Source organism: Colossoma macropomum, unplaced genomic scaffold, assembly GCF_904425465.1.
Source record: "Colossoma macropomum unplaced genomic scaffold, Colossoma_macropomum, whole genome shotgun sequence".
Classification (NCBI taxonomy): Eukaryota; Metazoa; Chordata; class Actinopteri; order Characiformes; family Serrasalmidae; genus Colossoma; species Colossoma macropomum.
In genome coordinates, this window is record NW_023494789.1 from 40776048 (window position 1) to 40799808 (window position 23761).

General features: G+C 40.9%; 1 protein-coding gene across 2 annotated transcripts in view; it reads right to left on the reverse strand.

Annotated features, from left to right (window-relative positions):
- The window catches only part of sema3fa (sema domain, immunoglobulin domain (Ig), short basic domain, secreted, (semaphorin) 3Fa), a 79138-nt gene extending 70315 nt beyond the window's left edge, over positions 1-8823 (reverse strand). For both annotated transcript variants that reach the window (XM_036571327.1, XM_036571326.1), the window contains exons 1-2: positions 8674-8823; positions 7867-8033 (exon numbers count right to left, since the gene is read on the reverse strand). In XM_036571327.1, coding sequence (XP_036427220.1) covers positions 7867-8002 — 136 coding nt within the window. In that variant the 5' untranslated portion in view covers positions 8003-8033; positions 8674-8823. The remainder of the gene's footprint in view (positions 1-7866; positions 8034-8673) is intronic.
- Between the last annotated feature and the right edge of the window lie 14938 nt (positions 8824-23761).

Consider the following 23761-nt stretch of genomic DNA (forward strand, 5'->3'; position numbering starts at 1 on the left):
CACAAAGTCCTCACATGGTGTCACTGGAGTCAGATGACCACCATTTAAAAAACAATAGTTAGCCAGAACGACTGTTTCTGTGAAAGAAAACATTTTTAAAACCAATGCTTTAAAACACACTTCCTAAAGTGTACACTTAAGTTGTTGATATCTAAATATGCTTCTGTTTAAGTTTACTTCAGTATGTTAAGAAATACACTTATCCTTACTGTATACTAAATGTAATTCAAAATGTGTTACTTAAAAATGTACTTTTTAATTTTAAGTGTATTTGCTATAAATATTTCAAATAAAAATACACTTTTTATGTTCTCTACATACCTCAGACACACTATCGATGTACTTAAGTAGGCTTTTTTTTCACATGAAACCAAAGGCAGAGTAAAAGGTCAATCAGAACCTGAAGCTCCTCCATTGTTGCTACTGTTGTGCTGTTAACATTAGTTAGCTCCGCCTACTTTCTTAATAATAATAACAATAATAATAATAATAATAATAATAATAATAATTATGTGTATTTATATAGCACCTTTCATACATTAAAAATGCAGCTCAAATTGCTTCACAATACAAAGTAAAAACAACAGAGGAAGAAGAGAAAAAAGATCATCAAAAATAAAATTAATAAATATTAAATAGCAGAAAAGGCATATATCAATAATTACAATTAAAGAGTACAAAAGTATAAATAAAAAAAATAAAAATACAATAAGAATGTAACTAACAAGAACATATAAGTAGTAGTAATATTCCAGTAAAAACCAAGGAAACAATAAAGCAGCTAGTTAAATGCTAAAGTAAAGAAGTGTGTTTTTAACTGTTTTTTAAACATTGACTGAAGGACCTGACGGATGTTTATTGGAAATGTATCCCAGACCTTAATGCATATTAATGCATAAAAATAAAACGCTCTCCGCTCAAGTTTCACACATGAAATATGGAGAAACAGCACCAGAAAAAGCTCGATTTGGAACATCATCTATCAGCACTCAGAAATGTATGAAGGTGCTAACCCATTCACTGATTTAAAAACTAGTAGTAAATTTTTACAGTCAATGCTGAAAGAGACAGGCAGCCAGTGCAGTGATGCTAAAACTGGTTGTAGTTTGTTGGTTGTGTTTGCAGGAAGTCCTATAACAAAGCATTACAGTAGTTAAGTCAAGTCAAGCATGGGCCAATTTCTTAGCACCTTAGTTCTGATGGGAAACGGATGCAGGTACTTGACGCAGGGTTTAGCGAGACATAGCTGTACAGTACCTCCTGGTGGGAAAATTCCATTAGTTATGGACTTGGTGCGGTATAATCTTGCTTTACTTGTTAGTTTAGCCTCATAGTTCCAGATTAAACTTCTACCAACCATGTCTTTGACTGACTAGCTTTGATTGGCTATTTGACAACATTTTGTGGGAAATGTTGTAATTGTGTGTTTTTCACTGAATCCAAGTGGAAAGACCCTTAAGAAAGCCAACTGTGCATTAAACGAGGCTTTAATTATGATAATCTATGCTTTGCTGTGGACACACTGGGGTCATCAGCGTCAGTCTCTGCACTGCCTTTCTAGCGACGATCTGTAAGGAACAATGAGACGGCTGCTTCTTTGAGATTGCGGTGATGGAATTCTAATTAAAACAATGCGCACCAGTGTCGCTCGAAGCACCGTTTCCAATCACGCATGCACACATGAACACACCGGAGCATTCCTTTCACAAAGCCGTCCAATCTGCCCTGGGTGTTTTCCTAACCGCTGAACAAGGATATGATATGCAGGAACATGTCCATAAATCCATCAGCGTGTCAAAAGCGTGCGGTTGTGTGAAGGCCTGCGGAGTTGGGCAGGATGAACTCAGGCTGAAAGCAGGTCCTCTGGGCTATCTTTTAGCATGTAAATCTCCAGGCTTTCAGCGGTGCAGAGAAAGAGAGGATTTTGAAAAGGGAGTGGAGGGAAAGAAAGAGGGAGTGAGTCAGGGAAAAGAGAGAGGGGGGGCGCATGATAGAGAGGAAATTATGGAGCCTGACACATTACAGTACACCAATATACATGAAATTCAAAACTCAAAGGCAGGCAAAGGCAAACCGAGCCTGGGTGAGAGAGACAGGTGGAGAGATAGAAATGATGGAGGGACCATACATGAGCCTAAGGTCACCATGGCCAACGCCAAGTGTGGGTGAGAGGGGTATAAAGCCCCCCAGCATTGGGCTGTGGAGCAGTGGAACTGCGTTCTCTGGAGTGATGGAGCTCCATCCAATACCTTTGGGATGAGTTGGAGTTCCTGAACTGATCTTCCAACATCAGTCCCTGACCTCACTAATGCTCTTGGGACTGAAAGCAGATGCTCAGATGCTCACAGCAATGTTCCAACATTTAGTGTAAAGCCTTTCCAGAAGAGTAGAGGCTGTTATTGCAGCAAAGAGGGACAAACTCCCTATTAATACCCTTCATTTTAAGAAGAAACGCAGGATGAGCAGATGAATACAAACTTTTGGACAAATACGGCTATGTTCACATTACAAGCCTCATTGCTCAATTCTGTATTTTTTTTTCTTAGACCTGATCGTTGTAGCTCATTAGTTCACATGAGTCACAAGTGACTCAGATCTGTCATTAATGTAAACCAACTGCATCCTGAAACGACCCACATGCGCACACCCTAATCAATAACCATGAGAGTCATTAACAACAAACAAACTAACCAGCAGAACAAGTTCTCTGCAAAGTTCATTTGCTCTGAACAGCTGTCAGCTGGTCATTATTAAAGCACGATGAAGGTGAAAAGGGGTCAGATGCTCACTAACTTCAGGTTAAGTGCTGCTGCCATGTTGAATGATGGTGCATACACGTGAAAAAAAAGATACATGAATTCCGATCTGAGTGCTCTCATTGAGATCACACGGCCACAAATTGGACATAGGACTGCATATTCTCTTATTTGTTCCACTAATATATATTTAAATATATATATATATATATATATATATATATATATATATATGATGAAAACATCAGATCTGAGTCAACATTTGCCTGAGCATTCCCATTTGTTTAGCTGTTCTGTTGTTTAGCGCATTTAGGCCAGGTCACTCTCTTCTTCGGAATCTGACCAAACGGGCTGCAGGTCAGATATGATCTTTGTGTCCATATATCCCAGTTTTTGTACAGTTGGGTTAAATGACGTTTTGTTGATTTTTACTATTTATTTGCTGAATTTAAAATATTAGACAAAATAAATAGAAACTGTGTACTAAAATTGGCAGAAAAATGCCACATTTAAGTTTGCTCCCTCTAGAGGACATGGTGACGTATTTTCACAAAATCAACAAAACACTGGGGGAGTTCAAACTTTTACATACGACTCTGTGCGCTACAATAATAACTTACTAACTTCGTAACATATAGCTGCAGAGTACAGGGAGTCATTAATAGTGGAATAAATAAGACAATACTTCTCAACCAGTCAGATTATACCGCTGGAACTAACTGAACTGAATATATAGCAAAGCGACAATAATAGCTCTACTACATTTCTAAGGGTTAATATTAGCTCCTGTAATAGCTCATCTCCAGTGGAAGCCCCGAACCTGAAGCTTCAGAGAAGATTTATCTTGGCGTGCAGGTTCGTGCCCCTGGCCCAGACGCTGTGTAATGTGAAAAGACGAACATCTCCTCTCTCTCAACTCGCCGACACTCCTGGCAGCGGCCAAATTCCCCCCTGGAGCTGAAACCTGACTCGGCCTGGCATAGAGCCTCCCTCTCCGCTCACACACACATACACATACGCGCGTGTGAGGGTGCATTAGGGTGTATCTGCGAGGTGAATGGACGCTCCAGCTAAGTACCTAACAGACTTTACCTTACTGCTGGTCAAGGCTGTGAGGCACACCGATACAGAGTAATGCACCGAATTTAATTAAAATGTGTTCATCATTTCCACAAGAATAAAATGTGTCAAAACAATTGCTTTCCTTTCAGGCTACTTCTTTTGGCAAGAAGCGATTAACAAATTTGAATCCAAAGAACAAATAAAGAAGATTTCTTTTGTTGTACAATAAAACAGAAGTCAGTCAAAACAGCCCTGAAGATACAAACTGTGCCTCAGACTCTAACAGCTCAATCCCAGGGATAATCCCTTAAACACTATTTGTTTCCTTTCCTGTGCTGCCTTGATAGAAGCCCAAATTCAAGTCAAAGCCCTTGATATCAAATAAAAATTCTCTCTCAACCACTAATAACGCATCTCTTTGCAGTTTGACCAAAGCTGAACGAGGGTTTTCTTGGCAAAGATGACCAACGGCTCAACATGTCACAACTGAGTTTCACCGCTGAACTCACAAACCCAGATTGCAGGAAGTGAGCAGTAAAGCAGGCAACCAAGGCCAAAGTCTATTGTTTCGATTAACTGACGTAATGGTCGTTCATTGACATCTAATAAATAAACAAAAAAATGAATGAATTAAACCCAAATTCATACCTTAACCATTCACAGACTTAAGAACTTTATTTCCCAAGTAGTTTCAATATAATAAGCCTTAAGATGTGAATGTCTATGAAGTTTAAAGGGGAAGTCTACTCGTTTTTTAAAATTTCCCCATAAGTCAATCACTGAGATGTAAACAAATTCATTCGGAGTGGTTTGATGTGAAATGGTTCATTGTAGAGAAACTTACTGACTCTTTTACTTACTGATTTTTTATAGTGGTACCCAAAGGAACCAGGGGTCGCGATGTCAACAATGCAAATACGGCCATTTTCCAAAATCAACAATGAACCTCCTGAGTTTTCATATATATTGCTGATGATGGTAAAATAGTGGTTAAATAAATAAATAAATAAATACATACATAAATAAATACATATTATTTTGCCTTAGAACACCCTGCAAATACTTTATTTGTAAGCAAAAAAGTTGCTCAAATTAAACAAGTTGGACTTTTTTTGACCACAAAAAAACAAATTTTAAACAGAAGATAAATAGATTTTGCGCTTTTGGCCAGATTTGCTGTGAGAGTGATAAACCAAACACCACTCACAGCTGTAATTCACAAAGAGCGCTCTCACTGTCTGGTATCAGCCATCGTTTATATCAGCCTCCTTCAGTAACAGAACGGCCTTTTGAAAATTCCCAGACATTTCATGCAAGAAATTCATCACATCCAGAGCCTGGCTGAACTGCCCCCTGTGAGCGTGTAAGTAGTGCTTTCTCTTATGTATATTTTGGCACACTGAATTGGTCAGGCAGGCTATGGCTTCACTTTCCACAATGACTGACAAATTAGGCAGAACTGAACAAGCAAGAAAAAGACCTGGAAAACAAACTAAGAGCAATAATAGAAAAGTGTCAGCCACCACACTGAACTGCCTTGGTTGAGAAGACTGTAATAGTGCAGTTTATTAGTTTTATAGTAAATGTTGCATGTTGACGTGTAAACAGCTGCTCAACAATAAACATTTATTGATTTGATTTCCCTTTGAAACTTTAAAATGTCTTTATTAAGCTGGTGTTCTGATACAGATATATTCTAAAGCAACTCGAACAGAATTTGGTCCTTTTTCTACCCTTTATTTTGAGCTTATTTCATCAAAATACTCATTTTTTTAAGGCTGGCATTCAAAATGAATGAAAAGTGACCAAGAAAGAAACTTTAAAGGAACTGCATTGCAAAGCCTGCCAAGAGCTGAACACGAGTAGGTCCACCAGCAATCCAAATGTGGATGTTCCAGACACAGAATAAAAAAGCAAATATCACATTATATCAAGGTCAGAACCCAAGATTCAAGCCAATCCTCCAAGCAGTGTGTTAGAAACCAGCGAAAGAAACTTAATAAAACAGTCCTGAGAAAAAAACGTCCATCAGCCAAGCAAACGCAGGAGCAGAAGACTGCGAGAGCTCAGAAAGCTCAGAGAAGCGAAGTGCCATGCTCAGTGCTTCAACCACAAACCCAAAGGATCCTCAACACCATTAGAGTGGGAAGTCTTGGACCACAGAAATACAAACGGGAAACAGAGCCTAATGTGGCATTTCCCAATCCTGCAGCCCTGCACGGCACACTGTATGGCCTTCTCAGCTCCAGCACATCAGTTCACTTTTACATCGCTGTTGTCGGAAAAAAACACTCATATCTCCAAAATTATGACTTTACAGGAGAAGGAACAAACATACTATACTTTAAAGTAAGTCAATGCACTCAGACTTTTTTCCTAGTCATTTTGGGCCGTTTCTTTTCGTCCATTCTTCATTAAATTTACACACGATGTAAAGGGAAATAGGTAAGTACACATTTACAAGTAAAGGCCCTTTCACACATGCACTCATAAATGTTAAAGCAGTTTCCCAGAACAGGGCTATACACGAGGTCAAAAAGTCAAGAAAGCTGATCCAACAGTGTGTCAGTCTGAGACCTTCTAAAGTTCCCTGCAATGTTCTACAAATATGAAGAAAAGCTGGAATAATAGCTGGAACCGCTGGATAAGAGCATGGCCCTAATTTATATTCTTTTCTACTTCTCTCCAGTTCTTCAAAAAATAATACTTTTAAATAATCATGTCCCAAACACTTGTTTGTGAACTGAGTATTGTAAGTCAGAACATCAGCTGACTCCAAAATGTTCTGTTTTACCCTATAAAAGTGACTCTTCAATGGTTCTTGGAAAGCAATGTTTCTAAACGTGCCACAAATGGTTCTTTGAGCAATACCATAGAAGGACCACCACTGGTTTCCTGAATAAGCACTGTTATAAATGAGAAGTGTGAGTGTAAAGAACTTTTCAAAGGTTTGAAGAACATACAAATAACGTAAAGGTTCTTTACCCATTTAAGGATTCTCCCTGGAACCTTTACATTATGTGGAAATTATTTATATTTTAAATAAGTTCTTCTCACTCACTCACACAAAAATGGTTATTATGGAAACCAGAAGTGGTTCTTCTGTCGCACCGCTCAAAGTATGATTTGTGGCACCTTTAGGACCATTTAAGGAATCACCCATTGAAAGGTCCTTTAGGGAACCCGAAGTGGTTCTTGTAAGGCATTGCGCAAAGAACCTTTTTGCCACCTTTATTTGTATGAGTGTATACACAACTGCAACAACTCAGAGGACCATTCTGATGGAGTCAGAATAGTGCGAGCTCATTTTGAAGATTGTCATCAAATTGACATCAAATGATCCATTCTTCCAAACAAAAAGCATCTTCCTCAGCAAACGATCAATGTCACATCCTGTGTTCCCAGGATTTTCCTGCTACATATTACCACGCAGAACCTGGCAATGTTCCGGCAATAATCTGCAAGTGTGAAGTACGAAATTCACCGGCATTCCCTGAAAGTTAATCTGGAATTTTTATAGCGGAAAGGGGCTTCTTAATCTGATGCGCTTGGATCATCCAGAAGAGGCCCATGAGACCTCATCAGCTCTTTTCCAAGCTCTTCATGAGGTTATGAAGAGTGTTCGAGCTGAGAGAACACTAAAACATGCAGTTCAGCGGTTCTCCAAGATCAGCATTGGGAAACTGTATTATTGCTATGGAGCCTCATAGATTGCTTTCTAGACAGAACTGTGTCAAGTAAGCCTCAATTGTACTGTAGCCTGCCAACAGAACCCATACTAATAATATATGTTTCCCACACAGTCTCCATCCTCTTGCGAGTCCAGCAGTCACATCATTTTTTTGCCAGAAAGCAGCCGCTGCGGCGGGTAAATCCATACCCAGAACTTATAGCATTGCACAACAAATTTAAACAGGAAACCACTGGATCTCACAACAAAACCCAGAGGACAAAAGCAACAGCAGCAGCTTCCAGGATGGAAGCTAGAGTCATAAATCTTGCACCGAAAGTTGAGGCAAATCCCAGTGGCTCAGCAGCCATGCCTTACCTTTGAAAGCCAGGTACACACGGGGGGCAGACAGCGGCGGGATGGAGGAGAAAGTGTTGCCCTGGACGGACATGGCCGAGAACGCACAGACCAGGAGGGTCAAGGTCCCCAGCAGGAGACTCCTCATCCTCCGCATGATCACACCGTCCGAACAGAATCAGTCAGGCCTAGATAAAGAGAGAAGAAGGGTGAGGGAAGGAGGAAGGGAGGGGTGCTCATTTGACAACCCATGTACATTTCAAACTGAAGCCTCTGCTATGGAGAGCCCAACGTTCTCCTCTATATCTACAGGATGCAGCAGTGTGGGCACACCAGTGACCCTTAAAGCCACATGGACCCTCACTGAGTGTGGTCTTCTGTCCACTGGTGCTTCAAATACTGAGCATTCTAGTAGTTCAAGACGGCTGTGAGCAAATACTGAAAGACCTATTCAACCAACATCTCCAAATCAGTTCTTTAATGCCCCCCTTTACGCACAGCTCGCCTCCATAGCAGCCGCGTTTTAATGCTCCAGATTGACAACTGATCCTCTTAGAATAAACGCATGAACAACAAAATCCAAACGGCAAAAACAACAAGTCCACTAGCGGCTGGACGGTCAACCAGTAAGTTAGTGTGAAATAACGCCTTCAGCTTTGGTCCATAAGCGACGAATTCTTCTAGGATGTAAGTGGTCAAACGTAATTATGCTCACATATTTAAGGTAATAATAAAAACAGCCCGTCGTATCGCGCAAAGCAGCTCCCCTCTACTCCACACGCCGCTAACGCAGCTCCGGACCGCGTGCGATAAACAGCGGAGATTCACCTGCGCTCGATCCCAACTTGAAGGCGTTTAGTCCAGTGAAGAGCAGCCCGTGAAGGCGCGCGCTGTGTGCGTGTGTCCCGCGCTCTCTCTCCTGTGGGGCTGGAATGTGCGTGTTAAAGCGCGCTCAGCCCCGACCCGCCTCAGCTCCGCTCCCTCTGGGCTGTGGGGGAGCAGGTGGGAGAGAGGAGAGGCCATGGCGAGCCACGCCCACTAGGCGGAGACAGAGCGGGAGACGCCCACTTCCATGGAAGATCCAACACGAGGAGACGGTCTGGAGATAACGCTCTTTATCTCTCTCTCTCACTCTCTCTCTCTCTCGCTCTCTCTCTCCCTGCTTCTTGCTCTGCCTGTTCTCTGTCTTTCTGTCTCCTTTTTTCAAACACCTTTTTAGGTAAATAGTATATATAAATATATATATTTTATATATAAATACATAAAAATGATGGCTCTTAAAGGCTTTTTCAGCATAATGTATACAGTATATATATAGATGCTGTATACATTATGCTATACTGTATTTATAAAATAGGTACCTCTTTATTACAAATCCTTCGTAGTGCTCAAATACCGATGAAAATACCATCTATTAAGCCAAACATAAATTAGTATTTGATTTATTCAATAATTTGATTGATTACATCAGCTGCACCACTGAGTCCAAAAGACAAGGTAGCATATTTGGTAGCCTATCATAATCATAATAATCATAATAATAATGACTTGTTCTGTCTCATAATTATCTATCTATCTATCTATCTATATATATATATATATCTATATATATATATATATATATATACACACACACACACACACATATATATATATATATATATATATATATATATACACACACACATATATATATATATATATATATATATATATATATATATACATATCTATAACATCAATAAGAACCAGATAAAAGCAATAGAATTGTGTCACAGCCAACAAACCATTAGGGATTTAACAGGGTATTACATCGTTAAACAGATTATGTGAATATTAATGTAGCATTAAGGTAGCTGGGTCTCTCTCTCTCTCTCTCTCTCTCTCTCTCTCTCTCTTCTCTCTCTGCCCACTCCTGAATTACAACACGTTCACATCCAGGAGCATTACTCTCAGTACGGCACTGTGGGCACCTAATGATTGCCTGAAAACTGTTTAATCAGCTCTCAGATGGACCTGATTTTTCTCTATAAAGCAACTTGTGCTGATTACTGCCTTACTGCCACGTTCAGCCAGGAAACATTTGTGTTCCGCTCCGTCAGAAAGCTTTGTGTCCTCCAAGAATCCATCTCACTCACCTCAGACAAAAACAGAGATCTGTCCGGTCGGAAGAGGAGGGGATGAAAAACAATCTTTGTGTTTTATTTTCAAGGGGAAGAGTTGCGGGTTTAATGCAAAGCCTGGAGGATTAGATGAGATTTGCTGTGGCTTTGCTCCATATCGGCACTGCAGCACTGCTTTTGGAGAGATTTGGGCTTGATTTCAGCCAGGACTGTAGCCTCTCTCTCTCTCTCTCTCTCTCTCTCTCTCTCAGGACAGCGTGTGCTCTAAGGTTTGACCAGAAAGATGCCGTCCCAACTCATTTACGAGCTCACTGGGCAAACACAGAGTACGTTTATAGTGAAGCAGTGAAGCAAAAAACACCAACTTATTAAAAACTTAATTGGCAACAGTTTGTATTCACCTGCTCGTCCAGCATTTCTTCTGAAATGAAGGGTACTAATCGTGAGTTTGTCCCCTTTTGCTGCAGTAACAGCCTCTACTCTTCTGAGAAGCCTTTTACACTAGATGTTGGAACACTGCTATGAAGATTTGATTGCATTCAGCCACAAGAGCATTAGTGAGGTCAGGTACTGATGTTAGATAATTAATTCTGGAACTCCAGATCATCGCAAAGGTATTGGATGGAGCTCCATCACTCCAGAGAACGCAGTTCCACTGCTCCACAGCCCAGTGCGGGGGTCTTTATACCCCTCTAAACAATGCTGGGCATGGGAGGTTGTGACTTTAGGCTCATGTGCAGCTTCTCCAGAGTGTCCCATTCTACTGTTCTACCAGAAACTGAAGAAGACAAACTAGAGCGAACAGTGCAGTACACACCACACTGACTACAGGTGAAAGTCAGCCAACAATGCTTACCAACAGCCGGACGCCAACAGTCAACAGTCATCTTGGTGTGTCCTGGGCCTTAGGCTCATGTGTGTCTGCTTCAGAGCATCGCATTCTACTGGTCAGTGTTTTTCTATGGAGATTTCACTCATTAGAAGCACTGTCTGAATATTTTTGGACATGTAACACATTTTTTATTCACATTTTCACACCAAAAGCCATTAGCTGAAATCAAAAATCAGGAGTTTGAGATTAATAACTGATCACATTGATTTATCAATCTACTCAGGCTTTAGCAGAGCTCAGTACCACTGACACTAATAACTGATCATCACATTGATTTATCAGTCTACTCAGGCTTTAGCAGAGCTCAGTACCACTGACACTAATAACTGATCATCACATTGATTTATCAGTCTACTCAGGCTTTAGCAGAGCTCAGTACCACTGAGATTAATAACTGATCATCACATTGATTTATCAGTCTACTCAGGCTTTAGCAGAGCTCAGTAACACTGAGATTAATAACTGATCACATTGATTTATCAGTCTACTTGGTGGTAATACAGATTATACAGTTAATTTCTGTATTCTGAATACATATTCCCAATGCTTGTGTTCAGTTGCAACCCATCCTTGTCAGGAGCACATAAATGCCAGCCTGCTCAACATCAAGCACAATTCCTGCAAACTGTGGCTCATCAGGTTGACTCATAATCCTAACTGTCACCACTGATTTTAGCATTTATGCAGAATCCACTGTTCCTTCTCATTAGCCAGACCACAACATTTGCTTGGCCTGCCAAAAAAACAGAACATACATATTTGTGCGTATTTTGGTCAAAAAAGTATAAAGGGTATCTGTCATCATCTCTCATTTGCCTTTTTTGGTTCCTACACTCAGCACTTTTCCTGTATATTATAATTACTCTGGACATGCACAATCCATACATGCCACATAGTATAACAGTTTTTTTTAGATCTTATCTTTACTTCAAGGGGAATTCCAACAATTTTTCAAAATTTCTGCATAATTTAATGGTTCAGATGTAACCTTTCAGAGTCATTCAGAGTGCTTTGGTGTGAAATGCTCTGTTCTAGAGAAACTTACCAAGTCAGAATTGTTCACAGTGGTGGTGATAGGAACCAGGCATCTGAAGAGTTTAATGCCTCCCTCATAGAATATTAGTACATGAAATGATTACAAATACACTGCCTGCTGCCCAAAACATTGTTTTATGATAGCTCTATGCTAAAAAAAATAAACCCATTCATGGTGGTGAGGTACACACAGGTGTAATGAGACAAAATAGACCCCAAAATGCTTGACTGCAAACTTATGAATGGTAGGAAATATGTGGAGCAGTTGTGATTCTTTTCAAAATTCACTCTTGTTATCAATAGAGCAGAGAGAGAGAGAGAGAGAGAGAGAGAGAGAGAGAGACAGAGAGAGAGAGAGAGAGAGAGAGAGACAGAGAGAGAGAGGGAGAGAGAGATTTATCTTCCTTCTCTCAAGAGGTTGAGGGAGGCTTTGGGTCATTATGCTCACTGACCCAGTAAAGCATCGCTTGACACATTCTGTCTTTCTTAGTGTCCAGCAAAGCATTTTCTTCTTCTCTACACCTCTCTTATCCCCAATAAATGATTCATTTATTCACTTATAATTCATGTTATTCTTATTGGTATGCCATTCACATGCTGTGATGTCTCCAAACGGGAAAAGACATCAACATGAATCCTTCCACACGGATGAGACGCAAAAGCAGAGTTTCTTGAAACAAAGGCAAAACTTTGTAAAAAACACCCGAAGCATGAAAGAAAGGCCAAAATAGGGAAAATCTAGTGTTGAAAATTGTTAGAAAGAATCCATGGTTAAAAAAAGGGAATAGGAATATGAAGGCTCAGAACTGACCCCGGGGTGGAAGGTGTGTGTGTGTGTGGGGGGGGTGGCAATACTTTGCAAAGGCTACAGGTTTTCCCTCGAAGCAAGCTGAAACACATCTGATTCCCCTTGTTTAATCAGTTGGTCTTAGTCTTCAAACTGCTGATCAGATGATCTCCTGCTTTGTTGGAGTGAAAACCTGCAGCCACACCGGCCCTTTGTGGATAAGATTGGACACCCCTGGGCTAGAAGAACATATAGTCCTGAGTGAATAAGAAAACACAGTTCAGGTGTGTGTAGACCGAAGCTCAGAAGGCCAGGGCAGCAGAAGGCTGACAGGTGTTAAGAAGAGGTGGTGGGGGGACTTGACATATAGCCAAACTCACTATTACTGACACTATTCCACAGACACAGGCAGTGGCTGAAAACATCAAGGGGGTGGTGGGTTCAGACAACCACATGGAACTCCAAAAACATTCAAGGTGGTGCGTAAATCTCAGCTATGGATGGAAAGGTTCGGCAAAAAATGGTAGCCCAAATAGCCCAAATAGTTTCTGTAAAAATACATCAGAATTTCCAACTTCAACCCACTCAAACCGCATTTAGGTCTTTGTTAAGGTGGCACAGACCTGTCGATGAGGTTTAGGGGCACAGCATGACTTGATGTGAACCATAAAAATGAAACCTGTTCGAAAACCTCAAATCACTCTTCAAAATCTGAAATATTCTGATTGAGGACTGTAATCACACACACACACACACACACACACACACACACACGTCATCTAAACCGCTTATCCCTCTGGGTCGCGGGGGATGCTGGAGCCTATCCCAGCTGTCATTGGGCAGAAGGCAGGAAACACCCTGGACAGGTGGGTGTAATCACATTTTTAAAAATTCACAAAACTGGAATTTGGAATTTCAGAAAATCAGAAACAATCAGAAATTTTCAACTTTTACAGCTGATCTGTCCCTTTTAAGCTGGTATGTAGGCGGGAGCATTCGCTTTCTCTCTCTCTCTCTCACTCTCATGCTCTTTCTCACTCTCTCTCTCTCTCACTCTTTCTCTCTCTCTCTCTCTCACTCTCTCATGCTCTCACTCTTTCTCTCTCTCTCTCTCACTTTCTCTCTCTCATGCTCTCTATCTCTCTCATGCTCTCTCTCTCTCGCTCTCTTTCTCTCATGCTCTCTCTCATTGTCTCTCATGCTCTCTCTCATGCTCTGTCTCTCTGTCTCACTCATGCTCTCTCTCTCTCTGTTTCTCTCTCTCTCTCTCTCTCTCTCTCTGACAGAGCCGAAAGAAAGCCGAGATGAAGATAAGATGTTGGTGCCTTTTTTTCAGCACCTGACTGTCTGCCGGCGGCGCGCGCGTGTGCGTGCGAGACGTTAAACGAAAGATACGCGAGTCTGAAGTCTTCCTGAGTGAAAATGACTCATAGCGCATGCGCGTCAAACATAACAAACAAAAACGCGCTGGCGGCGCGAGCCGTCGCAGCGAACTCAAAAATATCTCGCGAATCAGAGACAAAAGACCTCGCGCTCTGCCTCGCAGCCTCTGCGCCGGGTGCACGGGACCGACTCCTCCAGGCACACACGCAGACGCGCGCGCACAACAGGTGCGAAACAGGGACGACAGTGACACCCAGACACGCGGCGGCCTTGATCTTCACACACCAGCCGAAGCAATTACCACCCAGAGCCCGCTAAAGTATCTCATTATCTCCGCAGCGCTGCTCACTCAGCTCACTGCTGCAGGAGAGCGGAGACAGAGACCCTCAGCCGGACTGCTCACTCCACTCAGCCGCGCGCATCATTTCCACCTGCACTAAATATAGTTCTTCAGCACAGTCAGTGCTGTGATTAAGTAAACTGAAACACAGCATTATGATGATACACATTATTCATGCGTATATGAGGTACATATTAGACTCAAGTAAGTTTAATGCATTCATGTGCATAATTAGATGCATATTATACAGTATATGGACAACAGTATTGGGACACCTACACATTACACTTACAGGAGCTTTTCTAAATCCATAGACATTCATATGGAGTTGGTCCCCCTTTGCAGCTATAACAGCTTCTACTCTTCTGGGAAGGCTTTTTGCTCATTCATCCAGAAGAGCATTTGTGAGGTCAGACACTGATGTTGGATGAGAGGACCTGGCTCCATTCTAGTTCATCCCAAAGGTGTTTGATGGAGTTGAGGTCAGGGCTCTGTGAGGGCCAGTCAAGTTCTTCCACACCAAACTCACCCAGCCAGGCCTTTATGGACCTTGCTTTGTGCACTGGGGCTCAGTCATGCTGAAACCGAAAAGGTTCTTCCCAAAACTGTTCCCAAAAAGTTGGAAGCATAGAATTGTCTAAAATGTCTTGATATGCTGAAGCATTAAGATTTCCTTCACTGGAACTAAGGGTTCTAGGCCAACCCCTGAAAAACAACCCCATGGCATTATCCCTCCTCCACCAAACCACTTCATGGCTGAGATGCTGTGGATCCTAAACGCTTCCACTTTTCAGTAATACCACTCACAGTTGATCGTGGAAAATCTAGGAGGGAAGAAATTTTGTGAACTGACTTGTTGCAGCGGTGACATCCTATTACAGCACCACGCTCTAACTCAGTGAGCTCTTTATAACGACCCATTCTTTCAGAAATGTGTGTAAAGGCAGACTGCATGGCTAGGGGCTTGATTATATACACTTGAGGCAATGGGACTGAATGAAACACCTGAATTCAATGATAAAGAGGTTTGTCCCAACACTTTTGTCCATATAGTGTATATTAACCATCCATGTTACGCTAAGCTACACTGTTGTGTTAAACTTATAGATTAAAACTATAGGCTAGAACTAAACTCTAAAGGATCGTTTTTGAGTTATGTGAGTTTGGAGAACCTTTTAAAGTTTGAAGAACCTCCACACAAAGTGAGCATTCTATACCAAGGAATGTTTTTTTTCCTAAAATGATCCAAGAGCCACTTAGGAACCTTTATTTAGTAGAGTGAAAGCACTTACCGTTTATGTTCTTGCTGGTGTGCATTAGAGACCATCTGTTGCCATTTACACTCTGTGTTAGCCGAACTCCAGCAGTGGCTCCCCACTCTGGCTCTGTAGTGTCTCTGTTCTGCACAGTTTTGTGTTTCTCCTGCTCTAACAAACCTAAGCAAACAAATCAGCTAATTAACAAGCTGTTCCACAAAAGGTTCTTTGATGCCATAGGAAAATTTAGCTCCCTAAGGAACCATATTTGAAATAAAGATTGAGTGTGAGTGTTAAGAACCTTCCTATACTGTAAAGGATCAGTACCAGTTTAAAGTTTCTTCCTAGAGACTTCACAATATGTGGAGGTTCTTTAAAGTTTACCCAAATTTATTTAATTACATCTTTTGACATGCATAATTTGGGTATACCATCTTACTTCATTAGTGGTCGGTTTCTGCCCAAAGAGGTGTAAACGGGGTCTATATCTGCTAGGCTATTGACTTGTTAAGTGCCTGCATAACCTTCATTGCACACAGGTTATGCCTGATGCACAGCTCTGTATAGTAGCTGTAATGTTGTTCCTTTGCTCTCTCATGACTCTTCAAAATCCCATTTACAGTCTTCATCTGTTAGATGCTTCAAGCCAGATGCTGCTCGGTTTAGATCGAATCAAAATGGGGCTTAAGATGAGAGATATTTCTTTTTCCCCCCCGCTGGAGGAAATTAGATTTGACAGTGAGTGCAATCCTGTAAGTGGGCTCCTACTCCTTCAGATCACTTTGGTCCAACGATTGCTTAAGTGAGTGAGTGAGTGGGAAAAGTGGAAGGATCCAGTGGAGGAAAACTTTATTACTTGGGAAACAGTTGCATCATTAAACGGTCGGAAAGTGCAGGCTCACTGGAAAACACTGTCGTCCTCTGCAGGTTCCACGAAGGTTAGGTGACAGGAGGCAGACTGTGTCTAGTTGTCATGGACCAACAAAACATTGCTAAACATGTGCAGTGAGTTGCCGGTTTATTAGGTTTATTGTATTGTGCAATTACTGACTGTACTTCATCCTTCGATGGGACCACCGCAGACCATATTATTTGAAGGGTTGACCATGGTAGTGGTCTAGTGTGTGTTGCACTGCTATGAGTGTATCAGGTACAGCAGTGTTGCTGGAGCTTTCAAATGGTCACTTTATTAGAAACACCTACCTTGTTGGCTCAGCTTGTGGATGTGTGGTTAGAGATGATCTCTCATCTTAGTCTATACACAATTTGTATTGGACATCCTGTAGTCCAGGGATGCCCAAACTTTTGTCTTGGTGGGCCAAAATACAATGTTTATGGTGGGCTGAGTAAACATCCAAATAAAGAAAGAACGTGTGTTTAAAACTGAAGTTAAAAATGGATTACACTGTAGAAAAATAAGCAATTAAGGAGTTATACATTCAAACTATAATCTCACAGTAAAAAAAAACTTCTTTGCATCGCTAAAGTTTTCTTCAGATAGATGGAGAGTTTTCAAAAAGGGTTCTATATAGCATCAAAAAGAATTCTTCTACTGTTACAGGCTTGACATTGTAACAACAAAAGAACGCTTTTTGGTGCCTCATAAAACCATTTTCCAAAAAAAGCACCATACAAACGAGTCCCACTCTGGATCTGATTAAAACAACACTATTATATTAAATGGACAAAACACCATCATGGTGAAAACAGCAAAAACATGTAAAATACACCCAAACATAATGTTTAGCATCAGAGTTTGCTATGACACAAAAATAACATTTTGCAAAGAGAATTACATTCATAAATTAGAAAATAAGAGTTAAATAACCAACAAACCCCCTGAGCTTGTTGGACAAAAGACTCTTCAGTCTGTAGGACTTCACACTAACTGATCTTAACTAGATTTATCTAAAGCATTATGCAAGAAACAGTGTTACTGGATTTGTATTAGTAATTTTACAAATAAGTAAAGTAAACCCAAAAATGTTATTATGTTTTACTGTAGAATAAACTGGGAACGTAGTGTATGCACATGCACACAGTAACCTGTTGGAGTCAAATTGGTCAGTCATAGGTGAATGTGCACAATGTGTACACTAACAAACAGGTACATACCTGGATCTTAATGACCTGAATGATTAATACCAGTCACAGATGCAGTGAAGCCATTTCCTCCCACTGTAGCTACCAACCTGCAGCACACTGCAGGATTTAACATCAGGCTGAAATCCATACGGCCTCTAATTCCCAATCAAAACAGAGCAATATTGAGGACAAGGGTGAGTGAGGCGCTTGACTCTGATTACAATTGATGAATTTTCCTCGGATCGTGTGCCATGGACACTGAAGTCAACGACTGTAGCAGACCTGCATGGTCATTTTTAATAGTGTGTGACAAGCTTGACTGCTGTTGGCTTCACCACAAGCACAAAGGACCAGGCTAGATGTAGATACTGCATTTGTTATTAATAGTGGGCAGACGCCAATGAGCTTTAAGGCCCTTTAACGCCAGATCTCCTTTACATACAGTAGTATGCAAAACGTGAACAGCCCCAGTCAAATTATTGGTTGTCCTGATATTTTTTAAGTGAAAATAACACACAACAAATGTTGGTGCACAGTTGCTGAATTTAACATACAGAAACAAAAATAAAACATAAAATATAAAATTATATAACCTTTGCACAGTATGTTAAATTCAGCAAATAAACAGTAACTACACATTAAATGTACAGAAGTGTACCCTCTGTAGAGGATGTGTTAACTTGTTTTCCCTTAGAAAGTCAACAAAAGGTGTAATTTAAACAGGGGTGCCCATACTTTTGCATAAGACTGTGCATTGAACTCTTCAGACGTCTGGTTTTCCATCATCACCACTGTGAACAAAATTCAGTAAGTCTCTCTAGAATGGAGCATTTCAGATCAGAGCACCCTGAAAGACTTTGTTAACATCTCATCTTTAATTATGCAGACATTTTCAGAATCTTTGGAATTCTCTTTAAAAGGAAAGAGATACGGGAAAACTGCCCATGGATAGAATATTAACAGGACTGTGGGGGTTTGAACATTGTTGTGAATTTAAATGCACCTTATCGGATGCAGGCTAAAATACAATTAATTCAGCAAATCCAGGTTTATTTCTCTCTCTCTCTCTCACTCTCTCTCTCTCTCTCTCTCTCTCTCTCTCTCACTCTCTCTCTTTCACTCTCTCTCTCTGTCTTTGTATTCCTATCCTAATGGGGCATTTCCATTGTCTTCTCTTTACTCTACCTGAAATATGCTTTTATACTGTACTTAAATTATGCTTTTAAAAAGCCCCACAAAAATGGGGACCAGCTTATGGGGACCAGCCACAAAATAATATTGGTCCTAGTCGTGCAGGGCCAGATGAAATCTTGTAACGAGAACAATCATGAGAACATTAAACAAAAATATTACACATTAAACAAAACAAAATTTAGGGCATTTTCATATATTTTGAAATGTATTTGGTAAAAACATTTTATGTATATTTATTTTCCCTATGGGTCCGATAGACAACTAGCCTAACAGAAGTTATCATGGATGGAAAAACCCCAGTGAGGGCGATTTGTACATGAAGTACACATTACCTTTTGCAAGGTAAGGTGTTACTGATTGTACTCCAGACATTAGAAGAGCACAGACTAGTGGAATTTGGGGGTGGGTTTTAGAGGGGGATGCACTTATTAGTGGCATATTTAGTCGCAGTCCAGCACCAAAAGCTTAAAAGGGATCCTTGAATATTATGACACGTAAGCCTCAATACTGACATTTTTGTTGGAACATCATATGACTGCTCTCTCTCTTTTTCCACTGAGCGAGGAATATATGATATATTATCTAAGATGAGAGGATGAGTGGCTTAGCTGATGATGATGATATATACATGGTGTAGAGCTGCTGCCACTGTTTTCCATTTCTAACAGCCTGATTAGTCTGCTGCTTGTATTCAGTGACATATATAGGACTTCCAGAAGGCCTACAGTGACATTTCCAATCACAAAATAGGACCCAATCAATATGCGATTGATTAATCCCACTGTGACTTCCAAATTATGCTGATGGTTAATCTAATTCAAGGGTCGGCAACATGCGGCTCTTTTACTGCGTTGTTGTGGCTCCACAGCAGAATTTGATTTGTAGGTAAAAATAAAATAATCCTCCTCTACAGTAAAATAAAGCTCTGCTGATCGTTTAACACAGTTTTTAACAATAAATGGTCTTAAACTCTGGAGTTAGTGTAGAACTGCTAATTCACCTTTTAACCCTTAAGATCGGTGCGCAGACTGGTGGTCACCACAGCAGTGCAGACAACAGTCTCTCCTAGCTAGAAGCTAACCTAAAGGCAAAGAGAAAGATTTAAGATGAACATCAATGACTTAAAGAGAAATGGACTGATTTGCATTTATAATCACTCCAGCTGGTTTCCTGATACGTTTAATCTGCAAAAAACTGTCAAACACTAAAAAGTAGTGAAGCTGAAGTCAGTTTCTCGTTCACCAGCTTCTTGTTTGAATTTTCCCGTTCCACCTTAAATGGTGCAGCAGTTACATTCATTTAAGGTGGAACAGGAGACGTTGAAAGACATTTTACAAGAAACTATTCTACTTTAGAGGAAAGGTTTACTGCAGGAGATGCGAGAAAAGCGGCTACAGCCGAGCTAAAGCTTAAAGCAAAGCAAAGTAAGTCTGCATTTTCGTTTATATTTCTAGCCTATACTAGGACATCAGCACATATTGGGACATATTTACCAAGATGTTAAAAACGTTACTTCAGTAAATTGACATAAAATGTCTCCCAAGGTGGTTTGATTTTCATTAAAAGGACAAAATGGCTTTTCTTAATATTTGGGTTGCCAACCCCTGATCTAATGTGTTAAGCCTTCTTTTCAGCTCTTGAAGCCCTAAGAGAAGGGCTTGCTTGGCTGTATTTACCTAAATAACAGGGAGAAAAACAATTCCTGGTTGGCCAGTTTTCTGCTTGGTCTTTGAAGATTTTCTTATTTTCATCCAAACCTTAACACTGACACAACCGTAGCACTATAATACATGCAGAGTTTAGATGCAAGCATGATTCCATTAAATAAAATGGAACTAAAAATGACAGGCATGGTTTTTTGGGTTCCCAGAAATCATTAGGCCTTCTATGAAGGCCCAGAAGGCCCTGAGTTTCCCCCACAGCTCGTTATGAGATCACATCTGGCCCCACAAGACTGCACTGCTCCTGGTCAGTGGTCCCCATAAAGAGCTAAATACACATCTGCACACACAATTTAGTGAATGCAAGTTTATTTCATCCACAAAGACTGCCCAATATGTACTTTTCATTATAAATCCACATTCACACAGACGCAGGTCAGATCACCTCTGGTGAATTTAATGACGGAGCACGTGCTCATCCCTCAACCGCGATGCAGGAGCTTCTCCTTTTCAGCGCGATAAGGCATTAAACATTCCCCATCAGCCAACATTCATTAGCATTTAAATGGAAAAAGATAACACAGCGGTTGGCTGCGAGTTCTACCTTATTGGAGCCAGCAGAGCAAACTTCAACAGGATTTTCAAACTTCTGCTGCTCCTGTGAACGTCCTCGTTCAAACAGCTGTCTCGCAGACCCGTGGGAGCAGATCACATCACAACTGCTGCTGTCTGTGTCTGTCTGGCGACAAAAAGATTCCTCTGATCTAATCACATTATCCTGGTAAGCCCTACAGTAGATGTGCTTGGTCACAAAATACACTGAACACCAGGAATCAGGTTTCCTTCTGTGCATATTTGAGAATGAAAGCAAGTTACGGCTATGCAGTACGAATACGGGGACCAATGTTTATGTATATTTCATGTTTTAAGCATAATTAGGAATAAAAGTGAGTTTTGAGTGCACAGTATGAACATAAGGATCAATATTTGAATATGTATCACATTTTGTGTGTAATTAATGGGGAATTTTACCACTTCTATGTAAAGGGAATTTAGGGATTTGTGTCTAAACACATGTACACATATTAGAAAACAACTGCTGAAAACATGTGAATAATGTAGTGAACTGGAGAGTTAAACTGTTTTTCATCATTTTCGGGTTCAGAATTTTCGGGGTGGGCCTGAAATAATGGCTCAACGACATACTGAAGCCATACTTGGCGTGAACCCTCCCCTAACACTATAATGTTTTAAAAACTACAGTGATAGCCTCGCTAACTTTAGGCTAAGCTAAACTCACCTTAGCAGCCTACTCCAGTCCTTTAGGGCTGTTTGAGCTAGGTCAGTGCTCAGGGGCTACGTCTTGCTGTGAGCCCCGACTCCCGTTATGGCTCACTGGCCTTCCTCTAACAGTGCCTGCTTTGCCAACTTCAGCTAGGCTAACAGCGCTATCAGCTACGAGGTTAGTAGCTAAGCCTACCCGACTCGAAGTCCACATGAGATAAGCATGGTGTGTGTCCAGGTGACACATTAGCCAGAAAGGCTGCTTATGGAGTAGGGCTAATAGGATACAGGCTACTACTTCTGTGTTAGCTTATGAAAGCTCAGGTGGGTCCATGTCCTCTCAAATTGGATTCTGGTGGCTCAAACATGTATGGATGTACAAGTCCGATGAAGCTGCTAGACAGAGTATCCATTTTTCAGGTGATAGTTGTACCTGAGAGAGGCTACACCTTTCCTGCGATTGGGCATGGTTTCAGCACCTTCAGCGGACACAGCCCAGCGTTTCAGAGCAGATAATGCTGCTTATTTTTTCATGATCTTGAAACCTAATTTTACGTACTTTCAAATTTAGCTGGGTGGTTAATAAATGTGTTAATAACACATTTTTCTGTCGTGTGACAAACTCAGAGTGCATTTATTACAGTTCAACACAGACTTTAAATTGTTAAAGATACAAACAAAGTCTTTCAGGGTGGGTTATGTGAATTGTTCACAGTGGTGGTGATTGGAACCAGATGTCTTAAGAGATGAGATGATTCTTGATTTCTGCTGAGGCACACAGATGGTAGGGTCAGAATTTGTTGCCAACAGCATGAATCCATGGACCCGACCTGCCTTGTGTCAACAGCCCAGGCTGGTGGAGGTGGTGTAATGATATGGGGAAGGATTTCTTTGCACACTCTGGGCCTGTTAATACCAATCAATCATCACTTGAATGCCACAGCCTATTTGAGCATCGTTGCTGACCATGTGAATCCATTCATGGCCACAATTTACCATCTTCTAATGGCTACTTCCAGCAGGACAATGAACCATGTCACAAAGGAAAAGTCGTCTCAAACTGGTTTCATGAACTTGACAATGAGTTCAGTGTTCTTCAGCGGCCTTTCCAGTCACTGGATCTGAATCCAACAGAACACCTTTAGGATGTGGTAGAACTGGAGATTCACAGCATGAAATTACATCAGAAAAATCTGCAGGAATTGCATAATGCAATCACATCAACAAGTATCAGAATCTCAAATTAATGTTTCCAACATCTTGGAATCCATGCCACAAAGAATTCTGACTGTTTTGAGAGCAAAGACAGGCCACCCAGTATTAAAGTGCTTGGTGAATATATATCATCACATTCTGCATTCAGATGTTTAATGAGAAGGCTAACGAACAAAGAACACTTTGGTTCTTTCATGTTGAAAAAGCCCTAATACTCATCAGATGTGATGATACAGCACAAAGGCAGCATCTACACAAAACTGATGTTGCAGATTTGGCGTAATTCTACCAGCGTTACTGACAAAGAGATGCGTGGCAGAATATGTGTCTCCAAAGCCACTGATCCTGTCTTAGAGATTAGACAGAAGCCATGACTTGTCGCCAGTGAGAATGGTTGAGTTATGCTTTTGGAATGTGCTCCACTGACCTCTAAACCACTCTCAAAGTGACAATGAGCTATTATTGACCTTCTGAAGAGGACTGGAGAGGATATAATGTCTGTCTCTTTTTTTACTGGTTAGCTTCACACTTGTGCCAGTCCTTCTGCTTCTCTGCTTTAACTGCCCTCGTGTCTCTCTCCGTGCTATTTTGAGGTTTGTGTATCATGTAGAAGGACCTATCTGACAAAATTTGGAGTGAAGAGTGGGTTAAAGGTTCAGTA